Genomic DNA, 16,189 nt, shown 5'->3' with positions numbered 1-16,189 from the left:
GTGACCCTATAGGACAGAGTAGAACTGCCCCATAGAGTTTCCAGGGAGCGCCTGGTGGGTTTGAACTGCCGACCTTTAGGTTAGCAGCCATAGCACTTAACCACTACACCACCAGGGTTTCCTTTGCCCTACCAACAGAACCCCAGCTGGAAGGGATCAGCTTTCCCTGGGTGTATGAAAGTTGCTGATCAAAATTGCCCCACTAACAGAACCCCAGTTTTGGTCAGCAACTTCCATATACCCAGGGAAAGCTGATCCCTTCCCCGCTGTTTGGAGGGGCCTGGCTGACCGAGGTCACTCCATTCTGACGGGTTGGTTCAGTGCATTCCTCACCTGCAGTCGATGAGACAGATGGAGAGAAAATCTGCAGTTAGGTCTGCTGGGAAAGGTTTCCTTTCTTCTCTGAAATGCCTAGAAGAGTAGTCTCTATTACTCCTCTGAAAAGGCTGACGTACGGATGTGACGCAGGCAGCTGTCGCAGCCCCCTTGGAAAATACTCAATTTAATGGAGCTGAACAATATAGCACACGCTATTGTAATCTGATACTTAAAATTCACACAGTAAGACACATTCTGGTTTATTCTTTTACTGAATATATGCTATGTGACAGGTATTGAGTTGAAGTTAAGAATGGACAGAAATATGAATACGGCCATAAAAGCCTCCGAGTACCTTAAACTAGTGGAGGAGGCAATTAAGAGATGCGAACAGTACAGTATGGTAAGGAAAGGAAAGGAAACTGGCTAGAGCATAATGGCAGAAGTTAAAACTAGAAGAAGTGGTGGGCATGCCAAAGATGGGTCACTGCACAGAGAGCTCTACCTGGTGGACTGAGGCCAGGCCGTGTGGAGAGCTTGCACTGATCTGATAGGCAGGCTGGGTCCACCTGTGGGGTCGGGAGTGGGGTGTGCATAGGGGAACTCTTAGAGCCAAATATATTATTGGTGGATAGTTACTCTATCTCTTCTAGAACCTCTGACAGCAAACAGTACATTTATTCAAAAAGAGTTCAGGAGTTCCAGATATATGTGGCTCTGATCTCCATTTTGCCTTTGTTCCAGGTAAATATGGTTTTAATGACCATATGTCAAATACCAGTAATATTGAAAGCATTAAAATGGGGACTAAGGGGCTTGTCCTTGGACTAAGTGCCACTCTTCAGGTAGGCTGGTAGAAGGTTACAATGAGAGACAGTCTTGGCAATGGTAAAGGAGACCAGCAAAAATTACCAGGTCTGGGACTAGGTCAAGGTCCTACAGGGGTTAAGGGAAGGGATAACGGAATGGCTGGCATAGAAAGGCCCAGGGTGAGAGAGATCAAATTAAAGGAGGAAGTTGTACAGGACCTATTTCATGGTTTTTTTTTTTTTTTTTTATCACCTTCTTATATCTGCTTCCAAATCCATTCTCTATTACCTTTTTTAATTACTTTTATCTTATGAAAGTTGTCATTGCTTACTAGTTTTCAAGAAAAATCACTGTTTCTCCTTTTTAACCACCTTAGTAGGGATATACCATCTGTTCTACAGATCACAGAGGACATGTGAAAGCCAAAGGTGTCAGGTGGAAATTTTTGGCATGGTGGGAGAAAGGTGGAGGGTGATGGAAGGAGCAAAGTTTTAGGGTTAGAGATATCATGCTGAGAATTCTGGTTCTAGCACTAATTTGTGGTAACACCTCAGGCCAGTTACTCACGTTCTCCAGGCTCAGTTTCCCTGACAACAGCACCTAACCATACAGAGCTGTGGAGTGCGCTGATTGAGGTCTCTTCCGCAAGGTGCCTGGTGGAACGCCCCACCCATGCCAGGTACCTAGTGTTTCCTTCCATGCAAGAAATACAGGTCTAAAACTCAATTGAGGGGCAGATATGCAAGAGCTTATAATTGATAGACATATGTCTCTACTGGACTTTCACACAGCTAAAAATACCCAGAAGTCTGGCTGGAAATATAGGTGAGAAGTACAGGACAACAGGGCACAAATTAGCATCCAGCAGTTTTATACCAACAATATATAGCCAGGAGAAAGTGTCCCCGGATGTCAACATTATGTGAAAAAATAAAACAGAAAGGATTTGTTTGCGTTATCTTTTTTTTAAGACCTGAATCAAAAAAGGCAAGATCTCAGTTTTCAATGCTGTTTAACAATGGGCAGACCTTTTGGCTAACTGGGTCAAATAAAAGCTCTGAGTTGTCTGCATTTGTTTCTGGTGCTATAGGAAATGGCTGCAGGACGCAGAAGGAGGGAGTCGCATTTGTTGAGCCCCTGATACCTGCCAGGTCCTGGGCTAGTTCTGAGGGCAATACTGAAATGAAATCAGTCTACCCCATCTAATATCTTGTCGCTCCTTTTCCTCTCTACAGCTCCCATACTTCACTCTGTTGTGACATCTTTGTGGGCGTGCTGCAGGGGAGGAGGAGGAGATGAGAGTTCGGCTCTGTGGGTAAAGGTAGTTCCACTTGAACACATTCAGAGAGTTAACACGGGGCAAATTCGGGGAAACGGAGCCACGATGCAAGAAGAAAGCAAATCTCATTTTTGGTTTGTCGCTTCGTTCCCTTCTCTCTTCTGACCTCTTTTTGAAAATCTACAAAGGGTAGGGGTAGGAAATGTTTTTGTAGCACTATAGTGACCGAACAGAGTCCCATACCTCACACCATACACAAAAACTAATTCAAAATGGATCAAAGACTTAAATACAAAACCAAAAAATATAAAGATAATAGAAGAAAAAACAGGGACAACCTTAGGGACCCTAGTACATGGCATAAATACAATACAAACCATAACTAACAATGCATAAACACCAGAAGATAAACTAGATAACTGGGGGCTCCTAGAAATTAAACACTTATGCTCATCAAAAGATTTCATCAAAAGCATAAAAAGAGAACCTATAGACTAGGAAAAAAACTTTCGGCTATGACATATCCAAGAAGAGTCTGATCTTTAAAAATTATAGACTACCTTCACAACAAAAACGAATAATCCAATTAAAAATGGGTAAAGGATATGAGCAGACACTTCACTAAAGAAGACATCCAGGCAGCTAACAGACACATCACATGAGGAAATGCTTGTGATCATGAGCCACTAGAGAAATGCAAATCAAAACTACAATGAGATACCATCTCACCCCAACATTACTGACACAAATAAAAAAAAAAGGAAAATAACAAATGTTGGAGAGGTTGTGGGGAAATTGGAATCTTATGCTCTGCTGGTGGGAATGTAAAATGGTACAACCACTTCAGAAAATGATATGGCACTTCCTTAAAAAGCTTGAGAGAGAAATATCATATGATCCAGCAATCCTACTCCTAGGAATATATCCTAGAGAAATAAGTGTGGTCACATGAATGGAAATATGCACACCCATGTTCACTGCAGCATTATTCACAATAGCAAAAAGATGGAAACAACCTAAGTGCTGATCAACAGATGAATGGATAAACAAATGACAGCATATACATGAAATGGAATACTAAGCAACAATAAAGAACAATGATGAATCCTCGAAACATCTCATGACATGAGTGAATCCGGAGGGCATTATGCTAAGTGAAATAAGTCAATTACGAAAGGACAGATATTTTATGAGACCAGTATCGTAAAAAACCAAGGAAAGGTTTACACACAGGAAAAACAATCTTTGATGGTTACAAGGGAGGGGAGGGGTGGGAAGGGGAAATCACTAACTAGACAGGAAATCACTAACACCAAAGTGTTAACTTTGGTGAAGGGAAAGACAACACACAATATAGTGGAAGGCAGCACAATTTAACCAAGGCAAAGCAACAGAAGCTTCCTGGACACAACCAGACACTTTGAGGGACCGAGTTACTAGGGCTGAGGGCTGGGGACCATGGTCCCCAGGGACATCTAGGTCAACTGGCACAACGTAATTCATAAAGAAAATATTCTACATCCTACTTTGGTGAGTAGTATCTGGGATCTTAAAAAGCTTTTGAGCGGCCATCTAAAATACATCTATAGGAGCAAAGGAAAATGAAGAAAACCAAAGACACAAAGAAAATATTAGTCTAAAGGACTAATGAGCCACATGAACCACACCCTACACCAGACTGAGCCAAGAAGAACTAGATGGTGCCTGGCTACCACCACCAATCACTCTGACAGGGACCCCAATAGAGGATCCCAGACAGAGCGGGAGAAAAATGTAGAACAAAATTCAAATTCACAAAAAAAGACTAGACTTATTGGCCTGATAGAGGCTGGAAGAATCCCTGAGAGCATGGCCCCAGACACTCTGCTAACTCAGAACTGAAGCCACTTCTGAAGCCCACTTTTCAGCCAAAGACTAGACAGGCCTACAAAACAAACAATAGTATATGTGAGGAACCTGTTCCTTAGTTCAATCAAGATTACAAGACCAAATGGGCATCACCTGCCCAAAAGCAAAGACGAGAAGGCAGGAAGGGATGACAAAACTGAATGAACAGACACAGGGAACCTGGGGTGGAAAAGGAAAGGGGGAGAGTGCTGATATATTGCAGGCATTGCAACCAACGTCAAAAAACGATTTGTGTATAAATTTTGTAATGATAAACTAATCTGCACTGTAAGCTTTCACCTAAAACACAATAAAATAAAATAAACTCATAGAATCAAATGAGAATGAAAATGCATTTATAGTGGACAAGCATAAACTTCCGTAAACAGAACAGAACAGAACAAAACAAAAAGCATTTTCAATGGCTGATTTTTCAGGAGTAGATTGCCATGCTTTTCACCTGAGGTGCCTCTTTGTGGACTTGAACCACCCACCTTTTAGTTAACAGCCAAGCACATTAACTGTTTGCACCTCCCAGGATTCCAGAGGGCTGTAAAATGCTCATATGAACACTGACTGGAGCTAGGTTGTATTCAGGGGAGACATTTGGTTGCCACCTGTATGTAGCCCACGATTCTGCCGGCCGTGTAACAAAGTACCCATACACAACTGAGACATGCTGATCGAGGGGCACATATAGGCTTGTTGTGCAGGGTGGTGCCATCTGAATAGGTACACTTAAGTCTTTAAAACCAGTGCCCCTCTGGAGGGTGGGGTGCTATATACAGCTTATTAAAGTCCAAAATATATCCTGGGAAACAATGAGAAATGCCTGATCTCAGACAAGCTGTGACATATAACAGTGGCAAAACAAGACTTTAATTCTGCTATCGCTATGCTCAAACCAAGCTGTTTCTCCTTCTCGTACCTCAGTTTCCCTTTCCACAGAGTAGAAATACTAATGCTTGGCCACTGGCTACATGGTTTGAAGGCTTTAATTCATAAGCCCCCCAAACTATTAAACACAACACTGCTATTCGCTCATAGCTGGCCTCATGAGCATACAAACAAAATAACTGCTGCACTGGATGGCTGTTGCTATCTACAGACCTTCTGAGGTTAGTTCTAATTTGAGAAACACTAGCCCCTCGCTGACTGCCTCCACTCACAGGTGTAACTTTAGATGGAGTCTAACCGCAGGTATGAATGACGAACAGGCTGAATCATTCTTTAGAGGATCTCTGTGGCATTTCAAAGTGCATTCCCTGTTCAATCAGACCCACTGCACTGAGCATACAGAAAGAAAAGCTAGAAAGGAAAGGCACATATATCCAAAGGCAAGAATGGAAAGTCTGGAAACACCAGCAGTGACCATAGAGGCAGACGGTCTACACACAGTTGGGAGGAAAATGAGAGGCACCTACGTTTGGGTCTCAGGTCTGAGGCCTCCTGACCAGCGCCTTCCCCAGGAAAGCCAAGAGGCTCAGCCACATCCGAGTCGGGAGGAGGGTAGGGCGGGGGCGGGGGGAGCACTAACTGGGGTGGGCCCCGCGCTGTGCCTCGGGGAGGCTTTTGTGGCACCTGCCGTCCAACACCTATGTGGAATCAACGGTGGTTACTTCAGAGGGTTAGGCTGAAAGACACCTGCCTTCACTCACAGCCACCAGAAGCAGACATACTCATGCAACATTTCACAAGACCGGGCTACGGGGCCAACGGGATGATATCTGCCCCCTGTGGCAGTTTATTTTTGACAGGCACAACTACTTACACGTTGGGCTTTAAAACTACTTTTAAAAGCCCCTAAACAGCCCTGTCAAATTAAAGGAAAACCCCTTCATTCACTTGCATCTTTTCAAGGTTACAGATTTATTTGCTTACCTTACTCTGGCTGCTTTTCTATGTCTACTGACCTGTTACCAATCAAATAACCATTAATTTAGCTTACCTCTTTTAAACCAGTTATACTTCTAACCTCTTCCATTGTTTAGGGTAAGAGTTTTCAAATTTTGTTTCGAAGAAGTTCTTCGGGTCAGAGAGAGAGTTAGGGGCCAGTATACCCCGCCCCATTCCACCTCTGTGGCAGCCCGAGCTGCCTGTCTCTCATCTGTTCATACACTGGGGGTCCGTTTACAATTTGACATGAAAATGTTGTTCTTTGGCTACTATTTTTGAAAAATCAATGATACAAGGTCATAAATGATATGAATGACTAGTGTCATAAGTTCTGTTTACTATTCTTACAAAAACACTTTCTTCAAGCTTTAAAGTTTAGAGTCTTCAAATAAATGATGGATTCTGTGCTTCAAGCCCTTCATCAGATAATTAACAGAAATACTAAGAAACACCAGTTCTTCATCAAGAGACATATCCATTTATTCCTTCACTAGGTGACAGCTCTCTAGACATAGAAAAACATGAATTTCCCCAAATCTGCACATCAGTTTCTCCCTCAAAGCACAAATAAGGGAGATCGGCCTGGATGGGTGCTGTCTGCTTGGTATAAAAGTATTATAACCTGAGGAGGCATTCTAAAGCAAGACTGATCCCACAAGCTTGTAGGAAGGACAGTCTCCTGACTTGAAGTCTTATTGTTGTTTACCAAGAAATTTGGGTCAAGACCCAAATCCAGTCGGCTACAATAGTATTTCACTGCAAGTTCTGAAACGAACCTTTCTCTTTACATCTAGGTAGCTGAAGGTGTCCAACATTCTTTGTGGATAGCGACAACTTTTTTTTTCTTTCTTAACCTAAAGCCTAGATTTTGATTAAAAGTAAGTTCTGCTTGTGGTGCTTTAATGTACTTTTAATTTGGGGGGATTTCTGATAGGATGGCAATCTGACTTGGAACTGCCACCAAGAGCTTCTCTATAATCCTTCTGCTCAAAAAAATATTCAGAATTATTTTCAGTAGGAAAGTTATCTCAAAGAATATTTTAGGGGTTAGAGAGAAGGACTTGTGGTGAATTACTACTGTATACCTCCTTCTTTTCATATGAAAACGCTGGTGACATAGTGGTTAAGAGTTCGGCTGCTAACCACAAGGTTGGCAGTTTGAATCCATCTGGCGCTCCTTGGAAATTCCATGGGGCACTTCTGCTCTGTCCTATAGGGTTGCTATGAGTCGGAACTGGTTCAACGGCAACGGGTTTACACCCCCTTTTAACATGTACCTTAGTGAAGTAGCAAGGGACTTATTCCTACAACTTTCAGTTAAAAAAAGAGAAAACCCATATCCCTTTTCCTTTTACACCTGTGTGTGGCAGCTGGGACTCAGTCTTTTACAAGCCAAATCAGGAGGCCCTTCCCCAAGTTGCAATGGGCTTTTCTGACCTAGAGGTTGGCATGACTCCACCATACCCACACTGCCAGTTCAAGTGGATACTTCTCAGAATTCCAACAAAAAATCTGAGGGTTTTAGTTGGTCTAGAAAAAGAGTGGGGAAGACCTGGGCAGGAAAATGGGAGGGTCTTATCATAAAATAGGAGAAAACTAAGTTTATTTAGATGATCTACTGATAATGTTTTCTTTAAATCTGGCAATATTTCCTTTGGGAAAAAAAGATGGACAGATATGAGGCAATTACTCCTTAGGATAATGAATCCACAGGCTGTGAAATGCTAAGACATTAAAACTAGAGTATTGACTAACGGGGAAAAAATGCTGACAAACAGGCTAGTAGCTCTTATTAGTTTTAGATCCTGACAACGCAACCACTTATACTCGGGAGTAGATTCTCTTCTGGGGCTACAGCCATCAGGTTGCAGGCAGAACACAGGTGCTCCTGAGTGTATTCGACTGCATTGTGACTGACTGTCTTAATTGCTTGACTAATGAGTTCTGATGCACTCTGGGTGCACAGGGGTATTGTCTCAGGTTATGAGTGCTTGAATCCTAAGCTGCCATTTTTGCAACTCCTTTTCAATAGCCCTTTCTGTTCATCAATGACATAATGAACACTGAATTTCTTTAAAGTAATATTAGTCATCCCTGGTTTGTGGATCTAGAGAGCTCTGTCATTAGTCTCTTTTCACTTTGCCTGTAAAATGACGGGGGAGGAAATAATGGTCCAATAGGTCTCTCTCTGCTCAAAGATATTACGATTCCACCCTCTTTTCTTTGGGTTTTCTTTCTGTATGTCACAGACTGTCAGAGTCTTTGCTAAATATATAAAAAGCACATAAACGGAGATCAGTTTCAAACATGGTGGTCAAAAAATTACTGAACTGTTGTCACTTATTCTATAAAAAACTCCAAGGGGCCTAAAACACCACTCTCTGCCAGATGTCCTTCGAAACAACCTCCTCCGATGTCATCTCGAGAACATGTCCCTTTTCCATGAGAGGCAAACAAGTCACACATTCACACTCACTCCCTCTACATTTTCACCCCTGCCCCGGTTTTTTCCCCCATTCTCCCCCCTCCCCTCCTCTGCGCCACCTCCTAAATGCCCACGCAATCCCCATATAACATTGCTATATGATACCAAGTGAACTCTCAACCGTTTATTTCCAGACTTGCTGTCTTCAGCGTCAATGTTTTTTAGGTGAATGCTGTTAAGGAGTGAGGCCACTGCAAGAGTTAACACAGTGCTAAATACCATGCTGGAGAGCAAGCGTCCGACCATGCAGACAGCTCTAGAGAGCTCACTCACCCATGGTGCTCTTCCTGTTCTCCTCCCGGTCCTCTGTGCGGCTGGGTACCAAGGGACTGGGCGGTGGTGGCTGTGGCGGAGGGGGGGCTGGTGCCCGCCTCTTCTTTTTCTGTATATCAATCTGGGATCCCAGGGAAACCTATGAAGCACAAAGAAGGAAAACAGCGTCAGGGTGACTCTGTAAGGGGAGTGTGTGCATGTGTGACATAAAAGTTATAGAAGTTAGCTCATTGTCAGTGCAATAAAGAAGGCTGTCCGGTTGTCAGTTCACTTTCTGGGGTGCTTGGAGGCAGGCAGTGGAAACAGTGATGAAGGGTCCCGTAGATTTCCCAGGAACACCCATGAGGTGGCATAATGAACACTTGTGGACAACCTCAAGACTTCCACGAGATTGGGAGCTGGGGTTGGCCCTATTTGTCTGGGGATTCCAGGCCAACCTGGAGACTCGAGTAAGCTTCCCCTCAGCATAAATATGAGAAAGGGAATCCTTAGCCCTTTATTAAATGCAAAAGGGAACTATTCCTTCTGGAAGCTTTATCAGGGGCCACCACAATTTGTGTCTATGCCATGGGAGCGGGGGTGAGAGGGGGCAGGAGAGCAGTGCGCTCAGACCTCACCCTGCGCCCTGACATAGGCTGCTTATTGCCTTAGGATGTGCCAAGGCAGCCAGGACCGACCAATCCCCAACAGGCTGACCACCACTGGATCTAGAATCGTAAGGAAGTTTATCAGTGTATGGAACATCAGAGCAATACATGGAACATCAATCGCCCACCCAGTGTAGAAACCCAGCTTCTGCTTAAAGGGCTTTAACAATGAAAAATTCACAGCTTCTAAAGGCAGCTTGTCAACATTGGGCAAGTCTAACTATTCCGAGTAAAATTGGTTTTGCCTGTAAAATTGTATTGACGGATTCCAGTTCTTTGTTTCTGAAACATTGCCTAATTATCTTCTCTCTCATTATAGGCAAAGTTGTCATTCATTCACTCTCCTGTTGTTTAAAATTTATTTAAAAAGTATCACATTATGTGCAGATTACTGTCTGTGAAAATAATGAAAATTACAACTGTACTCGGATCCTGCCCTCAGGGGCTTGCAGCCAAACCATATATCTCCAATCTAAATATTCTCCAGTCTCCCAAATGTTCACTGTGCAAATGGTGCTTACAAACAGCACCATCCTTGTGGCACTTTAGTTCGAATCTTGATGCTCTTTGACTTTGTAACCCACGCTTACAGCACATACCCCATAACAGAGCTCCACTTAATAAATAGGACGACCTCTTCTGGGCTGGACACAATATTTCATACATACATGTATGTATGTATATGTGTGTGTGCAAAAACCCCCTTTTTCATTTTATCAGGAATACATATTTACTGTATAAAATTAAAAAAATAATCATTTAAGCAAAAGGAAGACAATCTCACTTTCAATATTAACATCCAGAATAGATTACTAGTGGCATATGTATTTCTTGTTTTTATTTATCTTTACTTATATCTGGAAACCCTGGTGGCGTAGTAAGTAAGTGCTATAGCTGCTAACCAAAGGGTCGGCAGTTTGAATCCTCCAGGCGCTCCTTGGAAACTCTATGGGGCAGTTCTACTCTGTCCTATAGGGTCTCTATGAGTCGGAATCGACTCAATGGCACTAGGTGTTTTTTATTTATATTTATAATTATTTAAAAAACATTTTTTTAATATCCATCAACTACAATGTATTATAACCACATCCTACATTTAACATTCTTCTATATTTTAAGAAAAATGTGTACATAAAAAAGTCAAATAGTTCTACAAAGCTTATACCCAAAACCAGTAATTGCATGTCCCCCACCCCCACCCCAGCAGAAACACTTAAAACTATATTTTGCTTTTGGCATTTACTCCATTTTTCTAACTACTGACCATAATCTGCTATTTCTTGATTCTCCAATTTTAGATGTGATTTATTGGCTTCTTACAAGAGGAGACAAGGATCTAGTTCTTTGAGACACACGCGTTCACACAAGAGAGACACACACAGACACAGAAACACACTCACTTTGTCCTCAATCTTCCCAAATAATTACAGCACAAGATTTAGTCAAATCATCATTCGCTGTTAAGTTATGTTGTTGTTAGGTGCCGTCGAGTCGGTTCCGACTCATAGCGACCCTATGCACAACAGAATGAAACACTGCCTGGTCCTGAGCCATCCTTACAATCGTTGTTAAGCTTGAGCTCACTGTTGTGGCCACTGTGTGAATCCACCTCGTTGAGGGTCTTTCTCTTTTCCGCTGACCTTGTACTCTGCCAAGCATGATGTCCTTCTCCAGGGACCGATCCCTCCTGACAACATGTCCAAATTATGTAAGATTCAGTTTCGCCATCCTTGCCTCTAAGGAGCATTCTGGCTGTACTTCTCCTAAGACAGATTTGTTCGTTCTCTTGGCAGTCTGTGGCATATTCAGTATTCTTCATTAACACAATTCAAAGGCATCAATTCTTCTTCGGTCTTCCTTATTCATTGTCCAGCTTTCACATGCATATGATGTGATTGAAAATACCATGGCTTGAGTCAGGCGCACCTTATTCTTCAAGGTGACATCTTTGCTCTTCAACACTTTTCAAGAGTTCCTTTGCAGCAGATTTACCCAATCCAATGCATCTTTTGATTTCTTGACTGCTGCTTCCATGGCTGTTGATTGTGGATCCAAGTAAAATGAAATCCTTGACAACCTCAATCTTTTCTCCATTTATCATGATGTTGCTCACTGGTCCAGTTGTGAAGATTTGTGTTTTCTTTATGTTGAGGTGCAATCCATACTGAAGGCTGTGGTCTCTGATCTTCATCAGTAAGTGCTTCCAGACCTCTTCACTTTCAGCAAGCAAGGTTGTGTCATCTGCATAACGCAGGTTGTTAATGCATCTTCCTCCAATCTTGATGCCCCGTTCTTCTTCACACAGTCTTGTATTATTTGCTCAGCATACAGATTGAATAGGTATGGTGAAAGAATACAACCCTGATGCACACCTTTCCTGATTTTAAACCAATCAGTATCCCCTTGTTCTGCCTGAACAACTGTCTCTTGGTGTGTGTAAAGTTCCTCAGGAGCACAATTAAGTTATACATATACGGTAAAACACAGAATCATTTTCAACTAAATTTTTCTTCAACAGGAATTTTCTCCAATGGAGATGTACAATGTGTGTGTGTGTAAAATCTCCAGTCCAAATGATTACGTTTTCTTTCAAAATTGCCTTCTGATTTTCCCTGAATTTGTTTTTGTTTGCCTAGTTTTCTAACTAAATTTTCTAAAAATGCCTTTTCCTCTACTTATTCCAGGACCCCTTGTTTCTTTCTTGGATCTATACCTTTTTCCCATTTGAATCACTTCTTTACTTTAGTGGAATACACCATCTCCAGCAGCTTTCTGAGAAAAGATACACGACGGGTAATTTTTGAGATCTTCCTTGAAAATATAAAAATGTAATAGATTTATTCTATTACACTGAAAAGCCAGTATAGATGTCAATGGCAATCTAGACTGGAAATAACCTTCTTTCAGGATGTTAAGCCATTGCTCCGCCATCTCCTAGTATGCAACTATGCAGTTTAGACATGCAATGCCATTCTGATCGTCAATCTTCTATATGTGGTCTGTTTCCCTTTGCAGGCTTTGATGACATGAACAGACATTTCAACAAAGAGGATACTCAAATGCCCAACAAGCACATGAAAAGATGCTCAGCAACATAAGATGCAAATCAAAACCACAATGTGATACCAATTCATCCCCATGAGAATGGCAATGAAAAAAAAAAAAAACAGCAATAAGTGTTGATGAAGTTGTGGAGAAACTGGAACCCTCACCCACTGCTGGTAGGAATGCAAAATGGTACAGCCACTGCGGAAACAGTCTGGCAATTCCTCAAAAAGTTGAACACAGAACTACCGTATGACCCAGCAATTCCAATTCTAGGTATATAACCAGAAGTGAAAGCAGGAACACAAACAGAAGTCTGTACACTAATTGCTGTATTTTTTACAATAGCCAAAATATGTAAACAACCTCAATGTCCATCAATAGATGAATGGATAAACAAAATGTGGTACATACATACAATGGAATACCACTCAGCCATAAAGAGAAATGAAATCCTGGTGCATGTCACAACATGGATGAACCTTGAAAACATGATGTTATTTGAAATATGTCAGTTGCAAAAGGCCAAATACTGGATGATCTCACTTACATGAAATAAGCAAATATACAGAAACCAAAGCTTAGTAGTTACCAAGGTGAGAAGGAGGGAGAAAGAAGGAGTCTTTGTTTAGGGGGTATTGAGTTTATGTTGATGGTAATGAAATAATTTGGAAAAGCATGGTTGCAGAACTTGAAGAATGTAATCAATGTCACTGAATTATACCCGTAGTAATTGTTGAATTGGTATGGTTTGTTGCATATATTTTCACCACAATAGAAAACAAAAATAGCTGCTGTAAAGTTGATTCTGACTCATGGCGACCCCATGTGTGTTAGAGTAGAACTGTGACCTATAGGGTTTTCAATGGCTGATTTTTCAGAAGTAGATGGTTAGCTCTTTTTTCCATGGGACCTCTGTGTGGACTTGAACCTCCAATCTATCAGTTAGAAGCCAAGGTCATTAACAGATTGAAGTACTCAAGGACTTCTTTCTCCTCAGTGCCCTAAAACACTTCATGATGGCATGCCCTAGGGTGGGTCTCTTCATCTATTGTCTGGGCCACACCTTGAACCCTCACAATTTATCTTTAAATTCTGGAAAAATTTCTAGTGTTTTTTCTTTCATATTTGTCTTCCTTCTGTTTTCTCTTTTTCTTCTCTCACTGGGATTCCAATTAGCTGAACACTGAAGGTTCTAAATGGATTGGATTTTTCTCATATATTCTCATCTAATTTTCTTCTGATTTTTACTTCTTTCTTGGAATTTCTTTGACTTCATTGACTCTTCTGAATTTCTGAAAATTTCTTACTATATTTGTAATTTCCAAGAGCTCTTTCTTATTATGTATATTTTTGGTAACATCATAGTCTTCTTTTCTGGATGTAATACTTTCTCTTAAATCTCTGAGGCTATTATTTATATGCTAAAATTTTTTTTTTTAATTTCATTTTCTTCTGCTTTATGTGTTGTCTCTTTTCCCTTCAAGCTCCTTTTTTCTATTTGTCTTAGCCTATTTCTCTATGTTTTGATCTTTCCTTAAATTTCTGGTGGTCTCTGAACAATTTTTTTAAAAAATTTATTTATTTTCTTCTTGTTGAGAATATACACAGCAAAGCATAGGCCAATTCAACGGTTTCTACATGTGCTATAATTCAGTTATACTGATTACATTCTTCGAGCTGTGCAACCATTCTCACCCTCCTTCTCTGAATTGTTCCTCCTCTATTAACATAACCACACTGCCCCCTAAGATTCCTATCTAATCTTTCAAGTTGCTACTGTCATTTTGATCCCATATAGATAGTTCTTAAAAAAGCATAATACTTAAGGCAGACATTCTTACCAGTTAAGGTAAACTATTTGGTTTTACGAAAGCTGTGGGAGATATTTTTGGTTTAAGGTTTAAAGGTTATCTCAGGGGTACAGTTCCAGAGTTCTTCCAGCATCCATGGTTCCAGAAAGTCTGGAGTCCATGATAAATTTGAAATTCTCTTCTGCATTTTCCCCCTTTTGATCAGGATTCCTCTATAGAATCTTTGATCAAAATGTTCAGTAATGATAGCCAGGCATCATTCAATTCTTCGGGTTTCATGGCAAATGAGGCAGTTGTTCATGGAGGCAATTGGCCCCACATTCCACATCCTCCTCCTAATCTTGACTCTTCTCTTTGTCTGTTGTTCCAGGCAAATAAAGATCAACTGCTTTACCTTGGATGATCGCTTGCAAGCTGTTAATATTCTAGGCACTACGCAATAAACCAGGAGGTAGAATAGAAGCATTAAACATGTTATTAAATCAATTAACTGGGGTATCCCATGAAACCATGACCCTAAACCTCCAAATCAAGGAACCAAATCCCATGAGGTGTTTGGCTGTACATAAGCAGCCTCAGCATCTACCCTCCCCTTTTTTTTGTAAATGTATCTATCCTTTCATTTCAACTTTTATCCTATCATTTCAACTTTTTACAGGTATACAACTTATTGACAGCAATTACATTAATCAGCTGTGCAACCCTACTCTTAATTGATGTGATTTTTCCATCTCCATTAACCCTCCATTTCCCCCTCCCTCCCATCTCTGGTAACCACTAATAAACTTTGTTCTCCACACTATGTTTTTTCTTGTCTTTTTATATAAGTGATGTTATACACTATTTGTCCTTTTGTGATTGACTTATTTCCCTAGCATAACGTCTTCAAGTTCCACTCATATCACAGCATGTATCGAGATTTCATTTCTCCTACAGGCTGAATAGTATTCCTTTGTATGTATGTACTACATTTTGTTTATGGACATTTAGATTGTTTTCTACCTTCGGCTATTGCTAATAGTGCTGCAATGAATATTGGTGTACAAGTCTCAGTTTGAGTTTCTGCTTTTAAGTCTTTTGGGTATATACCTAGGGGTGGAATTGATGGGTCATAGGATAGTTCTATTTTTAGTTTTTTGAAGAAACGCCACATTGTTTTCCACAATGTTTGTGCCATGTTGCATTCCCACCAGCAATGGATTAAAAAAAACAAAAAACCAGTTACCATCAAATTGATTCTGACTCATAGCAACCCTATAGGACAGAGTAGAACTGCCCACAGGGTTTCCAAGGAGCGGCTGGTGGAGTCGAACTGCCAGCCTTTTGGTTAGCAGCCAAGCCCTTAGGGTTCCAATACGTCAACATCCTCACCAACACTTGTAATTTTTTTTTAACTTAGCCATTCTTAAAATAAACAAACGAACGAACAAACAAACGCATTGCCATCCAGTTGATTCTGACTCATAGCAGCCCTATAGGACAGAGTAGAACTGCCCTAAAGGGTTTCCAAGGAACACTTGGTGGATTTGAACTGCCAACCTTTTGGTTAGCAGCCATAGCTCTTAACCACTGTGCCACCAGGGTTTCCTAGTCATACTTGGGGGAGTGAAATTGAATCTCATTGTGGTTTTAATTTGTATCTCTCTGATGCCTAATGACATTAAGCATCTTTTCACGTGTTTGGTGGCCATCTGAATGTACTCATTGGTGAAATGTCTCTTCAAGTCCTTTGCCC

General features: G+C 41.1%; 1 protein-coding gene across 3 annotated transcripts in view; it reads right to left on the bottom strand.

Moving 5' to 3' along the window:
* Positions 1 to 16,189, bottom strand: part of COBL (cordon-bleu WH2 repeat protein) — a 370,310-nt gene that overhangs the window by 101,861 nt on the left and 252,260 nt on the right. For all 3 annotated transcript variants that reach the window (XM_064290208.1, XM_023544235.2, XM_023544236.2), the window contains 2 exons: positions 8,949 to 9,087; positions 5,719 to 5,889 (listed from right to left, as the gene is read on the bottom strand). In XM_064290208.1, coding sequence (XP_064146278.1) covers positions 5,719 to 5,889; positions 8,949 to 9,087 — 310 coding nt within the window. The remainder of the gene's footprint in view (positions 1 to 5,718; positions 5,890 to 8,948; positions 9,088 to 16,189) is intronic.

This window comes from Loxodonta africana, chromosome 8 (assembly GCF_030014295.1).
Source record: "Loxodonta africana isolate mLoxAfr1 chromosome 8, mLoxAfr1.hap2, whole genome shotgun sequence".
Classification (NCBI taxonomy): Eukaryota; Metazoa; Chordata; class Mammalia; order Proboscidea; family Elephantidae; genus Loxodonta; species Loxodonta africana.
This window is presented reverse-complemented; position numbering and strand designations above follow the sequence as displayed.